General features: G+C 38.6%; 1 protein-coding gene across 1 annotated transcript in view; it reads left to right on the top strand.

Annotated features, from left to right (window-relative positions):
- Positions 1–10,513, top strand: part of MYO9A (myosin IXA) — a 441,307-nt gene that overhangs the window by 410,924 nt on the left and 19,870 nt on the right. The window contains exons 38-40 of the mRNA XM_042783070.1: positions 259–390; positions 1,347–1,470; positions 2,753–2,806. Coding sequence (XP_042639004.1) covers positions 259–390; positions 1,347–1,470; positions 2,753–2,806 — 310 coding nt within the window. The remainder of the gene's footprint in view (positions 1–258; positions 391–1,346; positions 1,471–2,752; positions 2,807–10,513) is intronic.

Consider the following 10,513-nt stretch of genomic DNA (forward strand, 5'->3'; position numbering starts at 1 on the left):
TGAGTAGCGAGTCATGAATTTCCTTTGATAAACTATCTGTTGAACTAGGTTACTTCAGGGAAGGAACAAAGTGAGACAGAGGCAGAACAGTTTGGGAAGAGTCTACAGTGTCTCCCGTAAACTGATGTGGCTGTTTCCAATACTGTGAGGTTGATGTCATAATAACTTCTTTCACTCATGTCTTCTGCCTACCTCCATGTTATTATTCCCTTTTACTCCCTTTTCATTTGATTTTTGTTTTTCCTTTTTCTTACTTAGGATTGCTCTACAGGAAGACACTAATCGAATGTCTGCTAATGCTTTGGCCATTGTGTTTGCTCCCTGCATTCTCCGCTGCCCTGACACCACTGACCCACTACAGAGTGTGCAGGACATCAGTAAGACCACCACGTAAGGACAGTCACCATCACCTCTGGAAGACCTCAGGGACTTCTGGTTGAGTCAGTGTAGTCACTTCATCCAGATATCAAGCATAGTGAATAATTTATTAAATTCAGATATTTTTAAGAAGATTGCTATGTACTGACATCTAGACACTGTTAGGTTTTCTTATACTGAAAATAGAAAAATCCTTTAGATTCTATTCAGCTGTAATTTATTAATTTTGAAGGATCTTATTTTTTAAATAGGGCACTTGCTTAGGATTGCTTATAGTTTTTAAATAGTTTTTGTTTTGTTTTTTTTTATGTTCTGTTATGTCAAATTATGTACACTTCCTGTCTTCCTGTAATCTGGTCTAATCTGATTTCATGGCTCTGAATCCCTTTGATTTTAGTACTTTCATGCTCCTATTTTTTTACCTATGCCTTTTTTCATGGGTCTTTGCTTTTCTTCTAGAGTAGTAGTTCTTAATTTGACTGCAAACAAACAAACAAAAAATAAATAAACTCACTGCCCTCAACTTGATTCTGACTCACAGCGACCCTTCCTTGGTTTCCAAGGAAGTAGATTGCCTAGTCTTCTTTCCAAGGAGTGCTGATAGTTTGAACATCCAGCCTTCTGGTTAGCAGTCAAATGCCTTAGGCACTATGCCACCAGAGCTCCTAAAGAAGCTTTAAAAAATGCTAATGCTTGGGTCCCACCTTCAGAGAGTGTGATTTAATTGGCCTAGGGTGTGGTCTGGGCATTAGGATTTGGAATGGCTCTGCAGATGGATTCTAAAGCGCAGCCAAAGTTAACTGCTGTCCTAAAACCTGTCTTGGAGTGCATAAAGTAAGAAATGTTTTTTTTTTTTTTTTCATCCCCCAACCTTACTACCACACTGAGCTGAAAAATAGTCTTTGGGTGCTACACTTTACTTACTTTACTTGAGCTCTTAACAGTTTGTCTCTTTCTTCCTGTTTTAGCTGTGTGGAGCTGATTGTTGTGGAACAGATGAATAAATACAAGGCTCGTCTCAAAGACATCAGTAGCCTGGAATTTGCTGAGAATAAGGCAAAGACCAGGCTGTCATTGATTCGTAGATCAATGGTAAGAGGCAGGATGCACAGTCACAGGATAAGTGGGGGATTTCCTGGGGTTTTAAGTGCATTTGTTGTGTAGAGAGGGGTTATTCCCAGAATCTTTTTCATAAGGAACAAGTGGAAAAAAAAAAAAAAACAAATCTCAAGGCACTGTGGATCCCCCTCACATTTGATCTTCTAGGGTTCTTTAGCTTTATGTCTAGAATACATGTGCATAATTTTAAAGATCAAATATTTGGATAAAACGTTGGTGGCTTAAAAATCTGCCCTGTTCCCTTTTTCTGTCCTACCTATGAACACTTGACTATCCTAACTTTTTTCCCTGTTCCCTTCCACCATCTGTTCCAACCTCAACCATTTTACTTTTGGTGGTGATGTCAGTACTCCTGGAATGTAGAGAACTTAATCACTTGCAAGGACATCATTCGTAAGGACATAGAATTCCATCTTTGAGTGTACTGTTACCAAAATAAAGATTCCTTTAAGGGCTGATTTTTAGGTTTTGGGGAAAGCCTTGCAAAAATGAATTTATTTCCTCCATTTACCCATTTTTCTGTTTAATACCTTCCTTTGTAACCAGTGACTTAATATGTAGATGACTCTAGTTCTTATAGACCAGTCATCAGTAGGGTCTGGGTAACTGGAAAACTGCTGCATTAAAGTTTAATTATTATTCATTTGCTACCCTTCTCTCAATTGCAAAATAAAATTGTGGTGATGAACACCCACTCAGATTCCTAGTAAATTTCTAAAGAGAAGCAGTCTTCCTTGTCATTGTGCCCATGCTTTTCCAGGGCGTCAGCAATCCTTCTTGCATATCTTCTTAGTTTATGCTTAGATTAACATTAAAGTAACTCTGTTTCTTCCTTTGCTATTTAAACTGCCATGCACAGAAAAAGTACTTACAAATGTTTAAGTAAGTGAAAGGTCTTCTGTAAAAACATAGACTTTTCCCAGGCAGTAAAGATATTAAATAAAGCTCATCATAGGATACTATCTGAATCTTTTCCCAAGAAACAGAAACCCCATTTTAAAATAAAACTTTTGTGGCATAAATTCTCCTGAGCTTGGTTCTGAGGTCCATTTGGCAAGGCCCATCCAGGGAAGAAGGGAAGAGGCCGATTATTATAAAACTACTTTTCAAAGCAGGTAGACAAGGTGTACTTTTTTGGCCAGTACAGAAGATGAATATATTCAGTCCACTGAAAGATTAAACCTTCTCTTTGAATGGAACAATGACATGTACAGTCTAACCTTCTGCTTTCCTTTCCATGTCCTTCCTAATCCAGAAACCTGTACTAATTGCAGTTAGATTTATGAGCATTACCCGCAGTTCAGTCTCGGTATGTATTAATATTGCAATGTGTCACAGCCACTTTACATTATTGTCTCCATTCATCCAGGAGTTGTTCAGCTCTGTCTATTATTCATGCCTGTTCATCCTCCATGTGCAGCCTCCCAGTTCAGGTTCTAATTTCTGGCCAGCTTTCACTTCCTTTTCTCATACTCTTTTTCTCTAGGTCTTTTAGTTTCCTTCTTCTCTGTCATGCAGTTGAACAGCATCCATTAACAGAATAATGGTTTCTCTTCTTTGTCAGATAAGCCATTTAAAACAATGACTTATTCCTTAGGAAAGTGCATTCTCTTTGTGGATTTCTTCTTTTGTTGAATCATTGAAAGTCTGGAAGTTGAAAGAATTTGGATATCAAATTAATTTCTGCTTTATGAGCTTTGCTTCCATCAATCTCCTCCACTCTATCATTTGAAATACCTGTTACCACTTATAGCATACCGTATCATTATTATTGCTTTTTTTTTTTTCCCCTTCATATCTGTGACTTTGATGGCTTCTTCCCAGGAGTTGTAATATGGCTCTTAAACTCTTATCTACCTAGCATTTAACAAGACAGAGCAGCAAGCAGGAATAAGCAAGTTGATGGCTGTGTTAGACTGGGTTCTCTAGAGAAACAGAAACCAGCAAAGCTTATATATATGTAAAGAGAAAGAGAAATTTATCTTAGGAAAACGGCTCACAAACGTATAGAAGCCGGCAAGTCCAAAGTCCCTGGAGCAAACATCAGGCTGGAGGCTTTTCCCCACAGGGACCAAGAAGCTCAAGGCTGGCAGGCAGTTCACCGGCTGTTGACGCCAACAAATGACGAATCCAAGATCTCCAGGCTGAATGGTGGACTGCTCACTCACGGACAGTTTTAGGCAGCACAACAGAATCCCAATCCACAGAAGAATGTGTTTCTTCCCAGGATGTCCCTGGATATCCTGGAAGCAGGCCACACCCCTAGGGAAACTCCCCTTGAACAGATTGGCCACTTAGAACACAGTCATCCAATCCTATCATGGGAACAACCACACAGAACTGAGGTCCAGCCAAGTTGACACACAGCTCTATCACAATGGCCTAAATATCATAATATAATAGAACTCATAACTGGATTTCATTGCTGGTGCCCCTCTTCAATTCCATTGATTATACAGAAAAGTAATGGAGAGGTGGAAAGCTAAGAACAGCAATGTATGCAGTAATTAAATGCAGAGACTATGCAATCAATTCATTGAGGATCCTTGTTTGGGTATAAATACAAGTCAGTTTTGCTTTTTGTCTAGTAACTGCCTTCCAACTCTGCCTTATCAAACTCTCCTTTCCTACTAGATATCAACTGTAATAATATCTTGTCACTATTCCATATTTTTCACAGGCTTCATTCTCATTTCAGTGTTTATGACTCAGTCTTCTTCATATTATAACTTCAGTCACAGGATTGATCCAGTGCTCTTCTCACTGGACTAGACCTTAATCTGGGGTTAGATACTTTGGGAGTAGGTGAGTATGTTCTGTTTGTCATGCATATATCCTCGCCCTCTTTATGCTTTTTCCTCTTTTGATGTTGAGACCCAGAGGAGTGGTAAGGAAGGCAGAGTTCTGCATGGTATCCCAGTGCTGAGGTGGCATTTCTCTTTCTTGGTTGTTCAGCACTACTCTACACAGCTCATCTGGCTTATTGTCAGTGGGTAAACAAATACAAGTGGTAGCTCCAGTTTGCTCTGCTGACAATGAGATCAGTCATATTCAGTTTTCATAAACATTGATATTTCTTTGTAGGATTTGATTACATCTTTTGGCTAAATTCTTATTGGTGGCATTCACACCGTGTGACTCTGACATTGTATGTCTTTGTCACAAGACTTCACCCAATCAAATCTGCCTCCCAACTCTAGTGCCCACAGGCACATTGGCGGAAATTTACCATTTTTTATACCTCTTGGGAACCAAGAACTCAAGGAGAGGGGATAGTTTTGCCCATCTCTCTACCTGAAATTTTCCCACCATACCTTCTTCCCATTTTCTCTTTTCTCCTTTGCACATAACAGAAGAGCAAATCAGTAAGTCTTTTGTCTACACAGATAACGAAACAAGGAATGAAATAGCAGCCTCCTTTTCTTTTGCATGACCTCACTCAAACTTTGATTCTCACCCTCTGGATTTGGATAATACTACTTTTTCCCTAAAGAAGGGAGAGAATAGCCTCTTTTCATAAACCCCATTTTCCCACCAAAGTCCAGTAACCTCCTCTTTTCTCTCAACCTTACTAGATTCACACTGAGGGAGGGTAGTACAATATTGATCATAGGGCTGGTCCAAACATTGGATCCTCTCAGTAAGCCCTCAGGGAAAAGATTGGCACAAACTACTGTTGGCTTCTTTTTAATTTTTTTAATGCACTTCTGTGTGTCCTGCATTTCCTACCTGTGAATGTTGCTCCTCTGGTGCCACATGGTTGATTGCTCCAAGGAATGCATTTCTGTAGAGTATGTGGGTGTGTCACCCTGGGTTAAGTGGTTTGTGTGTACATCTTGTTTACTGTTGGGCTGAGAGCCAGCCCCTGGTAATGAGTTCTATTCCAGGCCCAGAATGTATCCCAGGGCCATGTTATTGGGGGTCTCACCAGACTCTTTCCGCTGGTTGGTATTAGCATCTGTCGTCTATATCTTATGTGCATAATTCAGTGTCCTCCCTTTTCCTAATGCTATCATGGTGGTCACAGAATCTTTCTATTCCATCTCTCCCCTTACCCACATCAGTGTGTGGCCCCCAACTAGCCTGAAATTAATCCCTTCCCATCCCTCTCCACCTGGGTAATCTACAAAGTGTAATTGTTGGTTTCTTAAAGCTAGAAGAAGGAAGTGTGCTTAATTATCCTCAGCTGTAGGCCTCAGCCACAGTTTCAGAACAAGAAGAAAAATGATACTTATTGTCCTGTTACATACATATTTAGCTGTAAAAAGGCTTTAGGCCTAACCTTGTTAAAAACAAGACTGTATCTAAGATACAGTTGGTATTGAGTAAGCATCTATGGAATTGAACATAGGGATTGAATCTAGGATAGATAGCAGTGAGTTTTTAGGATATCCACTACAGATAAACTAATCAAAGACGACAGTCTTCAGGTATTCATAGATTAAAAAAATATATATTGTTCTCTCTTCGAGTTTTGAGCTGTTCCCAGATATTATAATTAAGTGTAATAGTGACTTTTCTGAAATGAAGGGTATAATATATTTGTAAAGGTATATTATTGTTAAAGTGAAAAATCATTTAAGTTGCATCTTGAAAGATAAGTAATTTAACAAGTGGAGAAATAGAGGGGAGAAAGACAGTTTCAGGGGTAAGAAGACATGAAGCAGCAATATTCAGATAGAAAGTAGCAGAAGAAGAAGCTGGAAAGATGGATTGGGTCCAGATATGTGACATTAAGAATTTTGAATTTTATGCTTTGAAGTATTTTTAAATAGAGAATGTCACCAGAAGATAATTGGTAGCATTCTGAAGAAAAGCAGATTAGAGGTGGGAGATTCTGGCAGCTGTAATACCAAGTTAGGCAGCTCTTGACATGGTATAAATAGTCCTATTTCAATTGAAATAGGTTGAATGCTGAAATAGTTTGAAAATGATCTGTTTGTGTTACTAGGTAGGTAGTGATGATTAGATTTAAAAAACATCATCTCTAACTAGGTTATTTCCACACTTGGATTTCACACCATAATATTCTCAATCCATCCTGTTACACTTTTTATATTACAAATAGTTATTTATTTTATGCTATAATTTTAAGCTTAAATACTGATTTAGCACTACTTAAGCTAATATAATGTGAAGAATATAATTTGAAATAAGTTCTACTGATCTATAAAATCCTCACAAATTATCCTTTTGGTAGATATTACACACAAAATTTTCTATAACCAAAAAGTGTGAGGCATAATGTCTAGCACTTCCAAAACTTTGACCATGGAGTACTTTTCTTTATAATGTATATAATTGAACAAGTGATCTAAGAAAGTCATTATAGAAACAACATTCTAATTTTTAAAATACTATCAGTTGCTAATTTATTAATTTGGAATTTCAAATTGCTTTAAATATATTCAGCATATTCCTGCTGTGTTAATGTTAGTTGCCACCACTTGTCTGTCGGTTTGTTATACTGTGGTGGCTTGCGTGTTACTATAAGTCTGGAGGCTATGTCATATACAAGTAAAATTTTGCTGAAGATAATTTAAAAATGATTGCAGCAGTATAATGACAGGAAGTTTCCAGAAATGCAAGTTAGATTCATAAGAGGACATGGAACAAAGGATATCATTGCTGATGTCATACGGATCTAACCTGAAAACAAAGAATACCAGAAAGATACTTACCTGTGTTTTATTGACTGTGCAAAGACATTCAGCTGTGTGGATCATACAAATTATGAATGACATTGTAAAGAATGGGAATTCCAGAACACTTAATTGTGCTCATGAGGAACCTGTACATAGACCAAGAGGCAGTGATTTGAATCAAGGGAATACTGCATGGTTTAAAAACAGGAAGGGTGTGTGTCAAGGTTGTATCCCTTCACCATACTTATTCAATCTATATGCTAAGCAGATAATCTGGGAAACTGGACTATATGAAGAAGAACGTGGCATAAGGATTGGAGAAAGACTTAACAGCCTGCAGTATGCAGGCGACACAACTTTGCTTGCTAAAAGTGAAGATGACTTGATGCACTTACTGATGAAGACTGAAGATTACAGTCTGCCATATGGATTACACCTTCAACATAAAACAAAAATCCTTACAACTAGACCAATAAGAAATATCACAATAAATAGAGGAAAGATTGAAGTTGTCAGGGATTTCATTTTACTGGGATCCACAATCAACACCCATGGAAGCAGTGGTCAAGAAATCAGACATCATATTGCACTGGCAAATCAGCAGCAAAAGACCTCTTTAAAGGATTGAAGAGCAAAGATGTCATTTTGAAGACTAAGGTTCACCTAACCCAAACCATGGTATGTTCAATCACCTCACATACATGTGAAAGCTGGACAGTGAATAAAAAAGACCAAAGAAGAATTGATGCTTTTGAATTGTGTTGTTGGCTAAGAATACTGAAAATACCATGGACTGCAAAAGAACAAACAAATGTATCCTAGAAAAAGTGCAGCCAGTAGTTAGGTAGAGACAAGTATTGATTAGGTAGATACGCTCCTTGGAGAGATCAATCATGGGAGAGTAGAAGGGCTGTGTATGCACAGGGAGAAGCTCGGGGGGTGGGGACAGGAGTGTGCATGGGAGGGAAGAACACAGGGAAGAGGTGGCTATAGGGAGGAAGGAGGAGGAGAGCTGTTGCATTGTGGAAGATTGCAGTCAATGTCATGAGACAAAGTGTATGTGAACTGCTGTATGGAAGCTGAATTTGCTTTGTAAACTTTCACCCAAAACACAATAAAATTTAAAAAAAAAAAAAAAAGTACAGCAGCAGCAGCATCTGTTCTTGAAACGTGAAATGGTTAAGTGCTTGGCTATCATCCAAAAAGTTGGTGAGAACCCACCAGCAGCTCTGTGGGAGAAAAACCTGGCAGTCTGGTTCCATAAAGAGTATAGCCTAGAGAACCCTATGGGCAGTTCAATTCTTGTCACATGATGTTGCTCTGAATCAAAAATAGACTCAATGGCTCCTAACAGCAACAAACTAAAATTATCAAGTAACTAAAAAATTATAATTAAAGCATTATATGTCTAAGTCTAAAGGATATATAGGTAGAGCAATATTCAATGAAAATTTTATTACTTTAAAAATATAAACAAGAAAAAAAGAAACATCTAAACTGAAGCATTGGAAATAAAACAAGCTGAATTTAAGGAAAGCAAAAGGAAGAAATAATGAAGATAAAAGTAGGAGATAAATTAAACCAAAAACAAAAACCAAACTCACTCCTGTCGAGTCGGATCTGACTCATAGCGACTCCTCCTTGGGTTTCCGAGGTGGTATCTCTAAGGAAGTAGATTGCCCATCCTTCCTTCCGAGGAGTGGCTGGTGGGTTTGAACCACCAGCCTTCTGGTTAGCAGTCAAAGGCTGTATGCACTACGCCACCAAACAAAATATGGTAAAACTAAGAAATAAGGGTGCTAATTCTTTGAAAAACAAATCATTACTGTTCAGAAAAAATGGAGAAGGCACAAATTCACAAATAACAATAAGAGAAGAATTATGGTTAACAGTGGAGATTAATAGTCATAAGAGACTATTGTTGTATTATCTATAGGTATATAACAAATTACCCCAAAACTTAATGGCTTGAGGTTCCAGTAAGATGGTGGAATAGGCAGAAAGACTGCACAGACCCTCTTCAACAAAGAAAAGGGGAACCAATTAACACAGAAGATAATCCTGGACCCCTGAGCCTTGAAGGGAAGGTTATGGAAGTGGACTAAACTCCAACTAGCAGAAAAATTTGCATGAAAATACCAAAAAAGGAGACATGCAGAGCTGCAGTCTGGCAGTGATCCTAAGTGATCATGACAGCACAGACAGCTTGGAGATTGCCAGGTGGTGGTAGGACCTAAGAATTAACCTAAAAGTCAGCCCTGCTAGGCAGGAACTGCATGGAGGACTGCTCTGGTGGCTGGGGAATGAAAGGCGAAACAGCAGTGAAGAGGAAGGTGGGATGAGCTGTGGACTTTTGCCTGTCCAGAGGGCGCAGCCATTTTGAATGTTTACAAGCACTTCATCACCATTTTAGATATTTAAAGCAACAGCATTCTCCCAGATTCCAGGGACTTAAGAACAAGTTCCACTTGCCAGTAACCTCAAGGACATTCTGGACGTGGACAGCTGGAAAGGTGCGATATTCCCCTTGTTACTCTTATACCCCACACCCACTTGATGAACGGAGGGAGGTACAGCCATCCCCCACTCCCACCTACCTTCTGGACCCACAGGAACTCCACCCCAGTCTGTGTGCTCTGACGGAGCCTGGATACCCTACCCTGCCCTCCCCACATTATTTTTTCCTCTTTCTTTTTTCTGTTTTTCAGTTTGCTTGTTTTTGTCTGTTTTAAAACTACTATTATTATTATTGCTTTTGTCCTTTTTACTGTTATTCTTTATTCTTCCCCTCCCAGGTCCCAGTTTACAGTTTTTCTTCTTTTCCCTGTTCCTGGTCACAGTTGTTTTTTTTTGTTTTGTTTTGTTTTTTTTTCTTTCTTTCTTTCTTTTTCTCTAGTGGTTAACCCCATTCCTTGTCTCTCTTTTTGCATTTTTCCCATTTTTTTCTTCATTATTCTTTTCTACCTTTTTTCTCTTATTTCCCTATCCCCAGATACTGCAGGTTTTCTTGGTTTTTTCTTCTTCTTTTTCCCTTTTCTCTTTTTTTGGTTACTGTTCCTGTGTGATTGCATAGTGCATTTTTTGTCCATGTGCTTTTACTTTTTTGATGATTATTCAATTGTAATTTTTGTCTAACTGAGTGGGAGACAGCAACAGTCCTCATAAGACACAACTACATCCACACCTCCTGCAGCTTCACTTACTTAGTGAGAGCCACCACCTCCTTCTCCATCAATGGGTTAACAGAAAAAAAAAAACCACCAAGAAGAACCTGAATCACTCTTGGCTTCTCTTCACAAACAGTTAACAGAGATCTAAATAAAACAACAACACGATGTCTTGGAGACAACAGACCATCACAGTCCACACAA

This window comes from Orycteropus afer, unplaced genomic scaffold (genome assembly GCF_000298275.1).
Source record: "Orycteropus afer afer isolate SDZICR_OR568_19922 unplaced genomic scaffold, OryAfe1.0 scaffold00015, whole genome shotgun sequence".
In the NCBI taxonomy this organism is placed as follows: Eukaryota; Metazoa; Chordata; class Mammalia; order Tubulidentata; family Orycteropodidae; genus Orycteropus; species Orycteropus afer.